This window comes from Danio aesculapii, chromosome 12, assembly GCF_903798145.1.
Source record: "Danio aesculapii chromosome 12, fDanAes4.1, whole genome shotgun sequence".
Lineage (NCBI taxonomy): Eukaryota > Metazoa > Chordata > Actinopteri > Cypriniformes > Danionidae > Danio > Danio aesculapii.
Window position 1 is genome coordinate 11,633,590 of NC_079446.1, and position 19,074 is coordinate 11,652,663.

A 19,074-nucleotide genomic window follows, 5' to 3' on the forward strand; every position below is an offset into this window, starting at 1 on the left:
TCGTATTTTTAGGAGGAATGACGGTATACGATGTATATCTGGTATTTCCCCATAAATGGTTACTTGAGAGTGAAAGCCTTTATTAAAACTTTATTAAACAGTTTTTGAGCAAAATATAATCCAAATATAAAACAGTTTTAAACAGTTATATAATCCAAAATATAAAACAGTTTTATAAAAATATAAGGAGGTTTCCCTCCTTGTTATTATCATCATTATAATTATCATTCTTATATTGTTAATTGTTGAAAAAGTAGCTAACAGCAAGATATTAAAATAGAAAAAGAAATGTTTGGGTAGCACGGTGGCGCAGTGGGTAGCACATTTGCCTCACAGCAAGAAGGTCACTGGTTCGAGCCTCGGCTGGGTCAGTTGGCATTTCTTTGTGGAGTTTGCATGTTCTCCTTTCTCGTGTGGGTTTCCTCCAGGTGCTCCGATTTCCCCCACAAGTCCAAAAACATGCGGTATAGGTGAATTGAGTAAGCTAAAATGTCCATAGTGTATGTGTGTCAATGACTGTGTATGGATGTAACATATGCTGGATAAGTTAGCGGTTCATTCCACAGTGGCGTCCCGAGATTTAATAAAGGGACTAAGCTGAAAAGAAAATGAATGAATGAATGAAGAAATGTTTGGTAGACAAATGCATGTTTTTTGTATTTCACTTTTTTTTGTAGTTTTAATAATTGTTTAAACCACCAACCGTTTGTAGAGTAGACACACACAAACAAATCAAATCACGTTTTCCAGTTAAGGGGCTAAAATATATAAATAAATTTTACAGAATAAATAAATACAATGATTAGAATATACTCAGAATTGAAGTCAATGTGCAATAACAGACCAGAAAGCAGAGCTACAGTAAATGTGTTAAAACATGAATGTAAAGAAGAGACCATTGTGTAAAAAATACTGAACTTATTATCAGTGAATATGAGGTGGTTTCACTTTCAAAATGCGGTACAAATTCGTCCCATTTTGGCAGTTTTAATTCTTTTGAACACATTTAGGTGCTGCTTGTCAATTTGACAAGGCTTCGATGATCGTTCTTGCTGTCAATTTCTGATAAACCGCTGTGACAGCTGCAGGTTCTGTGTGGGGACTGGGAGTCAGATTTGTCTGGGGAGTCAGATTTCTATACAACACCGGCACTACATGTTTCGCGATTCGTTCATTTTTAACAAATCCTTTGTATGACTCATGAAGTGAATCATTCATTTGCACATGCGCTGAGTTGTGCAAGTGGAGCTCGCGTGCTGCCTTAGAGTGGTTTGTTTCGCGCAGAATTAGCACGTGTGGCCTCAAACCATATCGATATGAAAGACATTGGATAATCCCGCACCGCATACCACCCAGCCCTAGTCTGAACTATTAGACATAGTATTCGGAGCTCAGATTTGGTAGCTGAGCTAAAGCAGACAGTTATTGAAGTGCAGAGGACTGATTTAATGAGTAAATAAGAAAGATTTCACATACAGTTGACAATATTGTCACACAGATATCTAAAAAAAATGACTAAAAAGTAGTTTGTCCTTTGAATCTTCACACATATGTTCTTGTAGTCCACCATTGTTGTTTTTCTAGCACTTGTCTATTCTATAGTCACAACATTGATCACAGGTCTCAGTGTCACATTTGTCACCCAAATTTTCATCCCTACAAATATCATCCAGATGGATTGACAGATTTTTTTGGTTGCATCAATTTTAAATTTACTTAAATGAAAGGGCTTATGTTGGAAATGCAAACTTTGCTTTATTCTTCTGGCAGTTCTTTTGATTGACAGACCTTGCCTCAGCAAAGTCAAGTTTAGGGATCTTGGGCTTAAAAAGGTTTGTGACCACTGATGTAAATGAACTGCACAAAAAAGTTTTCAGTTGAACAGTGTAGTGCAAGCGCCAGATACAACTTTTTTATTTGATGATGGATGAAATATTGATGCTCCAGCAAACTGCCAGAACATACAGGCTTGGTTTACTGTGCTGTTTGGCCGCAGGCTGGGATTTGGTGTGTTGTAGACTTGTATAATAAGCTGTTTGGAATTGTGCTGGTGGATTTTTCCTCAAGGTCAAATCTGAAACTTGTCAGAATGATTTTTGCATTTCTCATAAATGTTTAACAGGGATGTTTTTATGTATGATGTTGCTAATGCATTTATTCATTTATTTAAACTACTGTAGTGTCAGAAGTATCAATTTATATCAATAAATACCAATTTTTCTGTGATTATTGATTCTGAATATTCAAAATATTTAATAATTATTTTTCTGCAGTGTTGATAATCTACACTAAATAATGTTACCAACATAGTGTGCATTTCACTTAAATAAATAAATAGTCCTGTGTTTCAGATCAAATCACATTATTGTTTTTGAGTGTTCACTTGAAAGCCTACACTGCTTTGAAAACAACCGTCACTAATAAAATATTTAGTACGTTTTATTCCTTTAGATATTTATTCATTAAATGTGAGATATTGCACATTATGTATGAAAAGTATAACTTTCATGATTACAAAATGAGTCACGACGTCATCAAACTTGTTAGTTGTGAATACACACCCTCTTGTGGTGAAAATGACATACTGTGCCTTCAAACAGAGTTGGTCAATATATTTGTGACATTTTCTACAATGTCTAAAGCATTACATCTTCTCATCACCTCCTGAGCCAGGTGCTGTCATTGATGAAAATGTATAACATTGTCCAGTTTTCCCCCTTATTGATGGTGTGGTTTGTTTAGCAGCAGCAAATGTGTGCATATAATTTGTTTACTTAATACTTTACTTAACTGGGTTACTCACTTTTTTATAAGCAAAGTCAACTAATCACCTTAAAAGCAACAGGTTTACTCACTTTTTCTAAGTAAAGTCAACTAATCACTTTAAAAGCAACAGGTTTATTAACTTTTTCTAAGTAAAGTCAACTAATCACTTTAAAAACAACGGGTTTACTCACTTTTTCTAAGTAAAGTCAACTAATCACTTTAAAAGCAACTGGTTTACTCACTTCTTCTAAGTAAAGTCAACTAATCACTTTAAAAACAACGGGTTTACTCACTTTTTCTAAGTAAAGTTAACTAATCACTTTAAAAGCAACATGTTTACAATTTTTTTTCTAAGTAAAGTCAACTAATCACTTTAAAAGCAACAGGTTTATTAACTTTTTCTAAGTAAAGTCAACTAATCACTTTAAAAACAACTGGTTTACTCACTTTTTTAAGTAAAGTCAACTAATCACTTTAAAAGCAACTGGTTTACTCACTTCTTCTAAGTAAAGTCAACTAATCACTTTAAAAACAACGGGTTTACTCACTTTTTCTAAGTAAAGTCAACTAATCACTTTAAAAGCAACATGTTTACAATTTTTTTTCTAAGTAAAGTCAACTAATTACTTTAAAAACCACGGGTTTACTCACTTTTTCTAAGTAAAGTCAACTAATCACTTTAAAAGCAATGGGTTTACTCACTTTTTCTAAGTAAAGTCAACTAATCACTTTAAAAGCAACGGGTTTACTCACTTTTTCTAAGTAACGTCAAATAATCACTTTAAAAGCAACATGTTTACAAAATTTTTTCTAAGTAAAGTCAACTAATCACTTTAAAAACAACAGGTTTACTCACTTCTAAGTAAAGTCAACTAATCACTTTAAAAGCTACAGGTTTACTCACTTTTTCTAAGTAAAGTCAACTGATCACTTTAAAAACAACGGGTTTACTCACTTTTTCTAAGTAAAGTCAACTAATCACTTTAAAAACAACTGGTTTACTCACTTTTTCTAAGTAAAGTTAACTAATCACTTTAAAAGCAACATGTTTACAATTTTTTTTCTAAGTAAAGTCAACTAATCACTTTAAAAGCAACAGGTTTATTAACTTTTTCTAAGTAAAGTCAACTAATCACTTTAAAAACAACGGGTTTACTCACTTTTTCTAAGTAAAGTCAACTAATCACTTTAAAAGCAACATGTTTACAATTTTTTTTCTAAGTAAAGTCAACTAATTACTTTAAAAACCACGGGTTTACTCACTTTTTCTAAGTAAAGTCAACTAATCACTTTAAAAGCAATGGGTTTACTCACTTTTTCTAAGTAAAGTCAACTAATCACCTTAAAAGCAACAGGTTTACTCACTTTTTCTAAGTAAAGTCAACTAATCACTTTAAAAGCAACGGGTTTACTCACTTTTTCTAAGTAACGTCAAATAATCACTTTAAAAGCAACATGTTTACAAAATTTTTTGTAAGTAAAGTCAACTAATCACTTTAAAAACAACAGGTTTACTCACTTCTAAGTAAAGTCAACTAATCACTTTAAAAGCTACAGGTTTACTCACTTCTAAGTAAAGTCAACTAATCACTTTAAAAGCTACAGGTTTACTCACTTTTTCTAAGTAAAGTCAACTGATCACTTTAAAAACAACGGGTTTACTCACTTTTTCTAAGTAAAGTCAACTACTCACTTTAAAAGCAACATGTTTACAACATTTTTTCTAAGTAAAGTCAACTAATCACTTTAAAAACAACAGGTTTACTCACTTCTACGTAAAGTCAACTAATCACTTTAAAAGCTACAGGTTTACTCACTTTTTCTAAGTAAAGTCAACTAATTACTTTAAAAACAACAGGTTTACTCACTTTTTCTAAGTAAAGTCAACTAAATTGACTTAAGTCTTATTCAATTTAAGTCTTAACAGTTCCAAGTTCTAAGTTTTCCCATTTTTTAAAAATAACTAATGATTTTTACATGATGCTGATCATTAAAACATGCTGATTATTGAATCATATATTGGTCAATCAATACTTTTAATGTTGTGTTTATGTATGCAGTCTCGTGAGCACTATGAAGAGCCGAAGCTGGAGGCGGTGAGGGACAATAATGTGGAGTTGGTGCAGGACATCCTGAGAGACCTGAACACCCTCTCACCTGACAGTTCTGCGGCACATGAGCTCATCTGCATCCTCAAAGAGCCACACTTTCAGGTACATGCAGAACCACTCAGACACAACACATTTTGATTCTTAAAGCGGCCTCCCTCAATACCTGTTTTTTTTCTCCCTCTTCAGTCTTTACTTGAAACACACGACTCTGTAGCATCCAAAAGCTATGAGACTCCTCCTCCCAGTCCTTGCGCATTTATGGACCCCTCATTCAACAACCAGCCAGTGCCCCCTGATGCTGTGAGGATGGTGGGCATCCGCAAAGTGTCTGGGGAGCATCTGGTGAGTCCTGAGAGTCTGTAGCAGTTTTTTCCTTTGCTTCAAAAAATGTACTGAACTGAAATGTAAACTTAAATATGACAGTTTAGAAAACTATGAGTAAAAAACTTTGGTAAAACATTGTAATGTGTGTTATTTTTTGCCACACACAGAAAGCAAAATGTATGTCTTCAAACAAAGCTTACATTCAATTGACAGTTTTCTGCCTTTTTAAGCATTTCTGGGTTTGGAATGTGGGCTAAAGTATTTCAGTAGGGTAGCATTTTAGCATAGCAAATAATTATTAAATAATTTAAATAATATAATACAGTACAATACACTATTGAAATTTCAGCATTCAGCTCTATTTGAGCAGTGAGCTGTTTAAAAAAAAATTACAGATAACTAGATAAATTAAAAGTAGATAAAACAAAATTTCATTTTGAGAATAAATGATTACATGATTATTTTGCAAGATACTAGTATTCGCTATTCACAGCCACAGCGATATCATCCTGCAGCCCAAGACCGGGCTGAGCCTGGTCAGTACCTGGATGGGCAACCACATGGGAAAACTAGGTTGCTGTTGGAAGTGGTGTTAGTGATGCCAGCAGGGGGCGCTTAACCTGTGGTCTGTGTGAGTCCTAATACCCCAGTAAAGTGAAGGGGACACCATACTGTCAGTGGGTGCCGTCTTTTGGATGAGAAGGTTCTTACTCTCTGTGGTCATTAAAAATCCCATGGCACTTCTTGTAAAGAATAGGGGTGTAACCCCGGTGTTCTGGCCAAATTCCCTCTATTGGCCCTTACTCATCATGGCTTTCCAATCATCCTCATCCACCAAATTGGCTCTGTCACTGTCTCTCCACTCCACCTATAGCTGGTGTGTGGTGAGCGCACTGATGCCGTTGTCCTGTGGCTGTCGTCGCATTACCTAAGTGGATGATGCACACTGGTGGCCGTGTGGATAGACCCCTCCTCCACATGATTGTGGAGCGCTTTGTGTGTATGACCATACATGATAAATGCGCTATATAAATACACACATTACGTTTTATATTTTATTCACCGTAAAATTCAATTTAAAGACTTAACAAGGTTATTAGTTTAATTTATCAAGTTAGGTTAATTAGGTTAGTCATTTTACATCAGTGGTTTGTTTAAAATAAAAAAAATAAAAAATCCTAGCCAAACTAAAAGAAACATCACTTAAAAAAATAAATAAATATAATAATAAAAATATATATATATGTAAAATCACATGAGGGTTTCTAATTTTGCCTTCAACTGTTTATGTACAATTGTCCAGTGAAATTTGTATTATTTTTTATTACAAATTCTCAAGTGATGTTTGAAAGAGCAAGAACATTTTCACAGTATTTACTATTATATTTTCTTATTTAATTTCATCTGAAGTATAATAGTTTTTGACTTTAACTGTAAATAAATTAAAATGTAAAGTGAAGCCTGAAATTATTTATATTCCCTGAGTATATATATATATATATATATATATATATATATATATATATATATATATATATATATATATATATATATAGAGAGAGAGAGAGAGAGAGAGAGAGAGAGAGAGAAAGAGAGAGAGAGAGAGAGAGAGAGAGAGAGAGAGAGAGAGAGAGACAGAGAGAGAGAGAGAGAGAGAGAGTATATGAACAGTATATATTGAAATTAAGCATAATAATTTTAGTTGTTTTTTTTATGTGGAGTTTCAATTTTTAATGTAATCGAAAAATATAAATTATTCAATAAAGCTGATATTTGTTATTTAGAAGTACTCAAATGTAGCAGTCTGTGCCACTTTTGCTTGAATCACATCCTGTTTCCTCTGGTAGGGTGTGACGTTTCGGGTGGAGGGTGGAGAGCTGGTGATTGCCCGGATCCTGCACGGGGGCATGATTGATCAGCAGGGTCTGCTGCACGTGGGTGACATCATCAAAGAGGTCAATGGAAAAGAGGTCGGGAGTGACCCCAAAGTCCTGCAGAACATGCTGAAAGAGTCCAGTGGCAGCGTAGTCCTCAAAATCCTACCAAGCTACCAAGAACCACACACACCACGACAGGTGAGCAACATTCTGATATACATTAGCTTTTTTTCTGAGTGGAAAATGTATAGACGACATAATATATGACATGCTGAGTCTAATAGATACATAAAAACCTGATGAAGTTATGGGAGAGAATTTATCGATGGCAATAAAGCAGTCAATGTAAGGTCAAGTCAGCTTTATTTCTCTAGTATTTTTACAATGTAGACTGTGTCAAAGCTGCTTTACGTACAGTAGATGAAGAGCAAAAATCCATAACAAAATTTCAGATTATTGAACATACTGTATCAGGCAGGCAGGCAGAGTAGTGTTTGAATGCTGGTGTAGTTCAAGTTCAATTACAACCGATTTGGTTCAGTTTTTTATGAGTGTCACTGTTGAATGACCATTCTCTTGATGAGCAGCTCCACCAAAGCAATGGAAAAGACAATCACAATATGGTGAATGTAGTATATCTAAGTTTTATTCCAACTACACACATTCATTACATACAGAACATACTTTTTAACATTCGAAGCATCTTTCAAAGCAAATGCAATACTGTACAACCAGGTTGTTGGGTTGAAACTGTAAATATATATTTGTAGAAGATAAGAACAAAGTGGAATTCAATGGGAAATCAATCCAAGTTTCAAGATGTCAAGCAGTTGCCTTTGTAAACTGACGGAGACTTTGAAGGTACAGACAGGGCGAATCATTTTTGGTAAATTTGGTAAATGATTTTTCCAAATAAAGCTCACTTTGACTTAATATTTATTACAGAGATTCACTTTAGTGTCTGTTCAGCAATAAAGATTCACTAAAGATTCAGCACTAAAGATTCACTTTAGTGTCTGTTCAAATAATCCACACATAAGATGAAGTCAAGTATTACTGTATGTAGCCTATTTTCCTTTGGTATTCAGTACTTACTGCAGGTTTGTGGAGGAAATAAAACAAATATTCCCCTCCGATTTTCTTAAAAAAACCATAATGCCTTATAAAATTCTATGTAATTGTAAAAATTTGATCATGGTAATGACAGCTGCTCAAACACAAGATGCACTTGAACAGTATTTTTGTTATTGTTTGCTTGTTTAACAAATTCAACATTACATAGTCAGTATGGTGTAAAATAAAGAAAGGTCTGTGTTATGTTACATTTCAAAGGATCACTGACTAGTTTGGGGAACAGAACAAATGAAGATGCGTAAGTTCTTAAACCTTGTGCAGTATTCAAATTTACTCTCCTATTGTTATGTTAGGAATGAAAACCTCCACTGAATTAAACTGCTGTTAAAATTCACGAGATAAATAATTTTTTTTTTCTTTTTTTTTGCATAAATCTGTTAATCAACCTCAGTCCTGATCAAAACTACTAAATTGCTGAAAAAATGTACAGGATTTTAGTTCTTTAATTGCCACGTTTACAAATGATGTCACTGATTTTGTGAAAAAACACACAAAATGACGTATTAGACGTAATTGTGGACTTGATTTTTTAAACTTTTTATTAGAGTCTTGGACATGTGAACGATTAGTAACAACATTGGCTTTGATGCATTGATAGATTTTCATTTTTTTCCTCCCTAATTTACTGTTGGTGGCTGTTTTTGCATTGACTTCCACCTTTGATGATGCATAAATACACAGCCTTTGTTTTTATTTACTCCATGTAGTTCTCAGAGCTGAGATGCATATTTTGATTTTCTCAGACACGCCAAGGTAAGTGCGTAAAGGTCACTCTCATACACTCACAGACACACATACACACACTTTAATTTGCTGTTATACTCCATATAAAATCCAGAAACTAAGCTTTTTTTTGCACAGGCCTATCTAAAGGGTTAATGGTGCCAACTGATGATCAACAGTAAAAATGACAAATTTGACCTCTTCCCAACAGAAAACCACCTATAATCAAAAATGCATGATTATATGGTGTCATGGTTTTTCTGCAATGGATTTTTACAATCATAAAAATGTGATTATAATGGACGTCAATGGGGCTAAAACAGCCACTAACAGTAAATTAGGGATAACAAAAATAAAAATTTATTAAAAACAATGCATCAAAAAGGCAATGTTGTTTCACATCTCCAAGACTTTGATAAAAGGTAAAAAAATCCAGTCTTTTTATACTTTTTATATTGAAAATGCATTATTTTGTGTGTTTGTAGTTTACCAAATCAGTGACATCATTTATGAATTTGGCAACTAAACAGTTCAAATCTTGTAATTTTCTAAACAATTTAGTAGTTTTGATCAGGACTGAGGTTATTTAACAGATTTCTGCAACAAAAAATTAAAAATATATATTTATTTGATGCATTTTTACAGCAGTTTAATTCAGTGGATGTTTTCATCCCAAACAGAACAAAAGGGAAGTAAATTTGCTCAGAGTTTATAGTTCAGTTTTTTTTTTATTCAAATCATTTTCTCAAGATGTATGTCAAAATAAGTTTTGTCATCAAAAAATCATTCCTCTAGCTGAAACAGACAAAGTTATGGCCAAATTAAGACTCGCCGTCACCCCAGAGTGGATGAAAACACCCTAAACAGTACATAAGGGTTAACCACTAAGTGATCTAAAATGTAAATCACTAATGTTTTCAAACAGAGCCTACAGTCTATGAAATGTTTAAGAAAAGTTTTACATTTATTGTATTGATTATTTTTCATTGGAATGTAGACTATAATAGATTTAGACTCAGGATGAAGTACATGGACAATAATTTAATAACACTGCTTGCATTTTTCCAAATCACTGGGAACATGACATGCGACACTGATAGGGTCTCAGGAATGCACATTTGTGCACTTTGAATATATGGCATGTGTCACATGGAACCATTTTCTGATACATTTGTCTATTGTTTATAAAAGCTTCACTGCCATGCGACCAGAACATTTTTTATTTTTCCTTCTGAATACTTAGTATCTGAATTGCATGTGCCACAGTCAAAGGAATTCTTCAGAAAAGTGTGTTTGTATGTGTTCAGTAAGCCTTAAGCTTGACGGACAAAATAGAGGACAGCAACAAGACTGCTTTGCACAGCAAACTGATTGAAGAGCCTTTTCCCTCTTATTTCGTCATGCTCTTCCCTCTCTGTTCCACACATGACCGCTATTGAATGAATACAGAAGGAAAAGGAAAGAGACAGAGGCAAGCAAATGAACATTATGTGGATGGATTATGATTTTGATCAAAATCCACATGTTTTGGTACAAGTATGCCATGCCTTTTTCAGTCTACTTTTTTTTTTAAATCACATGCTTGATGATCATATGTTATAGTCTCCAGGTTTCTTTTGTGGCGGTTCAATCTTAAAAGCACCGTATGTATTTTTCACCACTAGAGGGTGCATATTCACAACAAATAAAGACATATTTTGCTGACATCATGGGTCCGTTCTTTGTACGTGGATTACTCAGTTAGCTGGATTTGGATATTGACGATTTGACACGATCCAGGATTGTTTAGTTCTTTAAAAATCATCTGAGACTTGTTGTCATAGCAACAGTTCTGCTAGCCCAAACCTGCTAGGGAGCAGGCTCATTTCATTTAAACAGGATTAGATTGGGTCAGTTCAAGCAAAGATTACACAAAGTATGTACCAAATGCTGATATTTTCCTGCAGTAGTTATATACACTTGGGAAAATGGTAAATATATATATATATATATATATATATATATATATATATATATATATATATATATATATATATATATATATATATATATATATATATATATATATATATATTAGTAAAACTTATGCAATCTTCACTCCGAAATAAAGTACAAAGACTGCCACCTGGTGGTTTAAAGAGAAAATGTATTGCTAACTTTTTAGATACATGCACAGTATTTAAAAAATAAATAAATAAAAAGAATAATAATTTATGCAGTCATGCACGTGTTTTGACCGCTAATATGCCGGTGATTTGATGCTTCAAAAAAGTTGCAGACACCTTTACCAATATCAAAATGCTTTTTTGATGCAAAATTAATTTATGCAGTTATTCCTTACATCGATTAAAAAAACTTGAGTAGGCCTTGGCTACTATAATAAAGAAAATCTTCTCTAAATGTAGAACTATTCATTGACATGCATTGAAATACATGAGGAATACTCTTGACACATGAAAGTGTAAAGTATGCAGCTCACAACAAATGTGGAAAGTTATTGCGTGTCATATTTAACAAACCATTTACTGCTAATTTGATGTAATTTTGCTCACATGGATAATTGAATATTAATCAGATGATGTCATTACACTGCTGTGCCGTCAGCCAATCGTTGCATTGCTGATCATGATTTCGAGGATCGATAGATCTGTCCTTTACAACACACGCAGCGATCTCAGATCAGTTCATCCAGACATTTTTAATCTGATTCGCGAACTTGTTTGAAGAAGCAAATTAGCCAGAGATCAGTTATCAAGATTAAAAGATTCAGGATCTGCCAAATCATCTTAGATCATTTAAGCGACGTACGAAGAATGGATGGATGTACATTGAACATTATATACAGGTTGTATTAACTTTGAACAGATTTACAATAAATGAATATATGTACAGGATTAATAATCAGAAGTGTGCAGATAGATAAACATAATTACAAATATATATGTACAGTGGGTGTGTACATAATTACAAATGTCCATGTGCAGTAGGTACGTACAGTTCAAATAAGTGAATCAGTGCATTGAATATGTGCAAATTTTAAATGTGCAAATGTTAAACAGTGCAGTGATTGTGAGGAGTATAAGTTAGAGGAGAGTGGGGGATGTATTGGGGTGGCAAAAGAGTCAGTGAGGGGCAGAGTTCAAAAGAGAGACAGTTCTGGGGAAAAAGCTGTTCCTCAGTCTGCTGGTTGTTGTCCGGGGGAGCCTGAAGCTTTCACCACCCGCTGCAGTGCCTAACACTCAACAGAGCAGCTTCCATACCAGACTGTGACGCAGTTGGTCAGGATGCTTTCTATTGTGCAGTGGTAGAAGTTCACCAAGACAGCTGATGTAAGCTGGTTTTTCTTAAGTTGCCTTACGAAAAATAGACGCTGGTGAGCCTACTTGACCAGGCTGGAGGTGTTGGTGGTCCAGGAGAGGTCCTTTGAGATGTGGGTCCCCAGGAACTTGAAGGATGAGACAGGCAAAACGACCATCCCATTGATGTGGATGGGATCATGTGAGCCCGTTCTTCCCTTTCTGAAGTCCACAATGAGCGCCTTGGTCTTGTTGGTGTTAAGGAGCAGATTATTGTTGGTGCACCAAGTGGCCAGATGCTGTATCTCCTCCCTGTAGGCAGTCTCATCATATTGTGCCTTTAATTCCACTGTTGTGCTTCATCATGTAACTAGTTGATCTTGGTCATAGCTTGTAACGGTTTATCAAAAACTTCTATGGAAGAAATGAATGTAAAAAGTGGGTAGGCACAAATGCAATTTATTGTACCACCTGGATGGATGTAAATGCTGGAGGTAACAAAACCACAGCCCTCAAGCCCTCACATGCTGACACAAACATACAAACACACATGTAACTAGAATTCACTGTAATAACCTTGGTTCAAAAACCTCTAAGTTCAAACTTTGGACGGCACTGCCAGGTTCGGGCACCTGTCTCATGCTGGGAAATCAGTGCAGTGCCAAAGCCCTGCCTGTTTTTGACACCACGCCACTTCACCCCATTGAGATGAGACAGCAACAGTCTACCCGTCTGCCCTTTTACATTTTCAGCTATGTCGTACTGCAGTTCTTAGCCTCTTAACTCATCTTCCTCTTCATCTTTGCTGCTTATTAGATGAGAATTAAATGAGTGCAGTTTTGTTTCTGCCCATATGGTGCCATATTCAAAGTGTCCCATCTGCGCCCGTCTTTATTTGATCCCAAAATAAACGAGCAGCTTCCTGTGCCGGCTGCCAATATGGGACTGGACATCACAGTGTTATGTTACTAATGTGATTCACACATCTATGGTGGGAATATTCATGTTTTTGAGAGCTGCCGTAGGTGTCTGTGATGGCAGATGGTATTGTTGGCATTTGTGTGTGTGCGCAGTGTTTGTTGTTGAGCGTCTGAATGATGTAATCCAGACATATTTTCTGTGTGTGGACATTCCAGATCCTAATAGCAGCATTCCACTGGACGGCAGGTGACTACAGTTGCCATGACAACAGGATTTAAGCTCTTACACTAAAATTCGTCTTAAAGGGACAGTTGACACAAAATTCAAGATTCCAGCATTCAAGGTGCTTTTCTACTACACAAATTAATATGCGTTGATTTGGAACGGCTCACTTTTGGGGGATTTTCCACTGCATTCTATAGGAGAATCAAAAACTTATGTCACAAATGACATCACACGGGTTTAACCGTGCATACCAGTTGCAAAAAAAGACCGGTTGCAATAGCAAACGTGTGGTGTTGTGCGGCAGGATGCCAAATTCGATTCCAAAAATAGAAAACTTAACTTTTACCATACACCACACTGCATTTAATGCCAACCGCAGACGTCTTTGGCTAACAGCCATCAGAAGAACTGAATGGGGTGAGGACCTAATTAAAAATGCTCGGCTCTGCAGTTCTCATTTCATATTAGGTAAGTTCACGCTATGCTAAATCATACACATTACTCGTAATCGATTGCAGCAATGATTTCAGCAAAAACAGTTAAATATGGTGAATTAAACTGTGGACACTGAATGCTTAGAATGAAATGTAAAAATGTAAGTTCACATACCCTGCCGGACAGGTGCAGTTCGCTGTCAGAATGCAGTTGTTTTGCTTGTTAATGATTACCCAGACCTTGTACAGTTCCATCTTCTTTCCTCGTCTTTGACTAGGCAGAACCTCGGTTTTAGCACTACAAAGTTTTGAATCTGGTAATCATAGAACATTATTTCTTGCACATGATCACACAGAACAAAATTACTGGCATCCAAAGACTTGTAGGCCTTTAACTTCTCTCTTGTAAAATCACTTGGAGTTTCAATGAGATAGTTGTATATTTCGGGCTGAATGCTTGGCCATTTTCTGAATACCGCTCACTTTAACCTTAATTTTGCTGAACAACTGTGCTTATCACTGGGTGACAAGCTGTTATAATACACTGAAAGCATTATGTAAATAATATATATAATATGTTATCAATAAAACTTATCTCTAATACAACAACAAATGATGTAGATGTACTACATCGGATGTCATTCCCTCACTGTAAATGCTAGCGCTCCCTTTTTTTCTGCAACCTCGCTGCATGCGCATCCTGAATGTTTACAAACCGGTAATTCATCTATACCTATTGTATGGTATGTTTTTTTGGACCAACTGGGGTTAGGTTACAAGTGAGCTTTACTGTTACAAAAACATGACGTTTACACACTGCGGATCACAAATTATTCAGAGAGAATAATAACTACCAGTATCACTGTTAGCATGAGACAGTCTGTGTGGTTTGTGTTCTGCGTTTGTTTGTGTTGTGTTTGCGATGATGTCATGGCAGTAGAGGTGATGCAACTGCTTTTAGAAAGCGCAGGATCAAAGTTTAGTGTGTTTAGTGTCACTGCTCCTCACCTCTAGGATAGGCTCCCACTGGAGATTAGATCAGCTAATGATGTAATGACTTTCCCCTCCCTCTTTAATACAAACTTTTTTTTTCAGCAAACCTTTAACTGTTCATTTATTGTTTGTTTTTACTGATATTATTCTTTATTGTCTTTATCATTTTCATCCTGTTTATGATATTTGCTGTATTTTACTGTTACATGCTTTGGAGCGTTGCAAAAAAATGTGTTAAATAAACATTACCTTACCTAACCTTATATTACCTCACCTTACTATAGTGATTATTCTATCTACAGTAAGCAGTACTAAACTGGATTGGAAAAGCAAACTGAGGCAAACACAGTTAAACAGAATTGAGCTGACCTGTGCCAAAACGTAGTATAAAAAGTGACTTTATTCACCCTACTGTTATTCCAAACCAATGTTTTTTTTCAAAATGTTTGTTGAAAGTCTTCAACTTTTTGCCTGTTCCAGAGGTAGATTTCAGATTTCATTTGCAATGTGAACACTTATGTGGGTGTATGCATTTTAAGAGCAACAAAAGACCATATACTCTCTGGATATAATGTAGTGCAAGTAGAGTAAAAGTATCTGCTGTAAATATTACTCAAGTATGAGTAAAAAGTAGCCCTTTCAAAAGTACTCAAGAGTAGTGAGTAGGGAGTATTACGCTGTAAAAAGCTGATGCATTATGTAATTTGTGGATGTGTGTAAATGTAACATTCTGTAGTGCATTCATTTATTGCCTAGCAGGGACACGACGTCAGTAGACATTAATATTAGGTTCAATTTAGGTTGTGATGTCAGGTGACCAAAATTCAATGTCAGCGTCTAAGGACAAAGTTATTCTGATGTCCAATAACAATGTCCAAAATCCAACATCGAGCCAACATCTTAAACCAGTGTCATATTGATGTCAAATACTGACATTTATTTGTCAGGTATGGCAACCAAATCCAACATCTGATAAATGTAATAGTGGTAATCTCCACAAAAGGTCAAGCTGTAACATCATTGATATTAGTTTGATTTTTAGGTTGGACGTTGGACATTGACTTCGGCCTGACGGTGAGTTCTGACGTCAACCCGATTTTCATTTCCTAACAAAAAGCAACGTCCCTATGACATTGGGGTACAAGGTTTAACTGACATCATGACGATATGTTTTGCCTGCTGGGTGTTAAAGGCCATTTCGGTCAACATACAGTAAACATCCGTCATCTTCTCATCAGTGACATGCATCTCTGGGTCTCTGGGTCAATGCGTGTAAAGATTTTGGACATCTTCTTGGACACTTTTAATACTTCCAAACAGTTTGCTGCAATTATAAATCACCCATGTCTTGAAGTTGTGCATTATGATCTACATCTTTATTTCTATGTGCGATTGGACTAATCACAGGTGTGAATTTTTTAATCCCCATAGACAAGAAAAAATAAAGTAGAGACTGCAGGTTAATGGAGTATAGTACTGGAGTAAAGTAGTGGAGTAAAAGTACCAATAATGCACTAAAAAATGTACTCAAGGTAAAGTAAAAGTACACATCTTTAAAACTACTTAGTAAATTACAATTCCTGTGAAAAACTACTCAATTACTCATGCAATTTGAATACTTGCAATTTATTACTTTACACCACTGCCAAACACATGTTAGTTTTAGGATTTGTTGGTGAAAGCACACCAAAACAAGGTATGTTATACCAAAACACATGGAGCACAGGCTCAACTGTAGCTGTTATAAAAAGGAGTTCACAGGCCAACCCTGATAGATGGACATATTCAGCAATAATAAAGCAGGTGTTTCATTATTTTTACTGTACACCTCCCTCTCTGTCTGTTTTTGTCTGCAGGCCTTTGTAAAGTGTCACTTCGACTATGACCCCTCTCATGACAACCTGATCCCCTGTAAAGAGGCTGGACTTAAATTCAGCAGTGGAGACATCCTACAGATCTTCAACCAGGAGGACCCTAACTGGTGGCAGGTGTGTGTGTGGTTCAAATATTCCTTACATTGTGCACCCAAGACAATCGAAATATCTAAAATGTATGATGTTTTGGAGGCTTTTTTGATTATTTTTGGGTTTGTTTGGGGCTCGGGCTAGAAGAGAGAATATAGCATATGTCATTCATTCATTCATTTTCTTTTCAGCTTAGTCCCTTTATTAATCAGGGGTCACCAAAGCCAAATAAACTGCCAACTCATCCAGCACGCTTTATGCAGCGGATGCCCTTCCAGCCACAACCCAACACTGGGAAACACCCATACACTCTTGCACACACAATTGCCAATTTAGCTTATTCAATTCACCTGTACCACATGTCTTTGCACTTTGCACCCGGCAAAAACCTACGCAAACACAGGGAGAACATGCAAACTCCATATAGAAATGCTAACTGACCCAGCCGGGGCTCGAACCAGTGACCTTTTTGCTGTGAGGCGATTGTGCTACCCATTGCGCCACCCTATAGCATCTGAACAGTATAAAAATCCTTATACCTATGGAAAGTCACGATAAAACATGGAAACGTGTGTGTGTGTGTGATCTATAAAGGGGCTCTATTATGCAAATGTCACTTTTATAAGTTGTTTGATGCTGGATTTGCAGGACAGGCTGGGTTCAACTATACATGTCCAATACATCATTTCCAAACCCCTTATGTCACTTCAAATGTTCTTAATGTTTCCAATTGTGCTTCCTGAAAGTGCTTGTTAACATGCTGTAGGAGTGATGAGGTTAAAGTTACTATTGTATCTGTTTTTTTTCACAGAGATGTGTCATTTGATTGGCATAATATATTTAAATTATGGAAAATTAAAAATTGTAAGGGCATCATGGTGGCTCAGTGGTTAGCACTGTCACCTCACAGCAAGAAGGCCGCTGGTTTGAGTCCCGGTTGGGTCAGTTGGCATTTCTGTGTGGAGTTTGCATGTTCTCCCAGTGTTGGCATGGGTTTCCTCCAGGTGCTCCAGTTTCCCCCATAATCCAAAGACATGTGGTATAGGGGAACTGGATAAACTAACCATATGTGTGGGTGTGTATGGATGTTTCCCAGTACTGGGTTTATATGTTGTGAAAGGGGGGTTTGTGTGGCAGTCTGACCTTGACTCTGGTCTCCTCATCTTTAGGCTTGTCATCTGGAAGGAGGCAGTGCTGGTCTGATCCCCAGTCAGCTGCTGGAAGAGAAAAGAAAAGCGTTTGTCAAGAGAGATCTGGAGCTTGCAAGCACAGGTAGGACACAGACCTCTAAATAGAGTTTTATTTTATGGAAGTGTGGATGTTTTGTATACAAATTACTTATTGAATATATGTTCACTGGCTACTTTATTAGGTACACCTTACTAGAACCGGGTTGGACCCCCTTTTTCTTTCAGCCTTAATCCTTCATGGTATAGATTCAGCAAGGTACTGGAAATATTCCTCCGAGATTTTGGTCCATATTGACATGATAGCATCACACAGTTGCTGCAGGTTTGTCGGCTGCACATCCATGATGTGAATCTCCCATTCCACCACATCTCTAAGGTGCTATATTGGATTGAGCTCTGGTGACTGTGGAGGCCATTTGAGTACAGTGAACTCGTTGTCATGTTCAAGAAACCAGTCTGAGATGATTCACGCTTTATGAAATGTCGCGCTATCTTGTTGGAAGTAGCCATCAGAAGATGATTACACTGTGGTCATAAAGGAATGGACATGGTCAGCAACAATACTCGTATTTGCTCAGCTGTGGCATTGACACGATGCTCAATTGGTACTAATGGGCCCAAGGTGTGCCAAGAAAATATCCCCTACACCATTACACCACCACCACCATCCTGAACCGTTGATACAAGACAGGATGGATCCATGCTTTCATGTCGTTGATGCCAAATTCTGACCCTATCAGCCGAATGTCGCAGCAGAAATCGAGACTCATCACACCAGGCAACGTTTTCTCCAATCTTCTATTGTCCAATTTTGGTGAGCCTGTGTGAATTGTTGTCTTAGTTTCTGTTCTTAGCTGACAGGAGTGGCACCTGGTGTGGTCTTGGCTGCTGTAGCCCATCCTCCTCAACGCTTAACGTGTTGTAAGTTCAGAGATGCTCTTCTGCATACCTCGGTTGTAACGAGTGTTGAGTTAACCACAGTTGTAACCAGTTGTAACCAGTTGAGTTACTGTTGCCTTCTGTCAGCTCAAACTAGTCTAGCCATTTTCCTCTGACCTCTGGCATCAACAAGAAATTTGTGCCCACAGAACTGCCGCTCCCTGGATATTTTCTCTT

At 36.4% G+C, this 19,074-nt stretch overlaps 1 protein-coding gene across 3 annotated transcripts in view; it reads left to right on the forward strand.

Annotated features, from left to right (window-relative positions):
• Window positions 1-19,074, forward strand: part of mpp2b (MAGUK p55 scaffold protein 2b) — an 88,947-nt gene that overhangs the window by 50,870 nt on the left and 19,003 nt on the right. For all 3 annotated transcript variants that reach the window (XM_056469790.1, XM_056469788.1, XM_056469789.1), the window contains 5 exons: window positions 4,827-4,979; window positions 5,064-5,219; window positions 7,049-7,276; window positions 16,661-16,792; window positions 17,938-18,040. In XM_056469790.1, coding sequence (XP_056325765.1) covers window positions 4,827-4,979; window positions 5,064-5,219; window positions 7,049-7,276; window positions 16,661-16,792; window positions 17,938-18,040 — 772 coding nt within the window. The remainder of the gene's footprint in view (window positions 1-4,826; window positions 4,980-5,063; window positions 5,220-7,048; window positions 7,277-16,660; window positions 16,793-17,937; window positions 18,041-19,074) is intronic.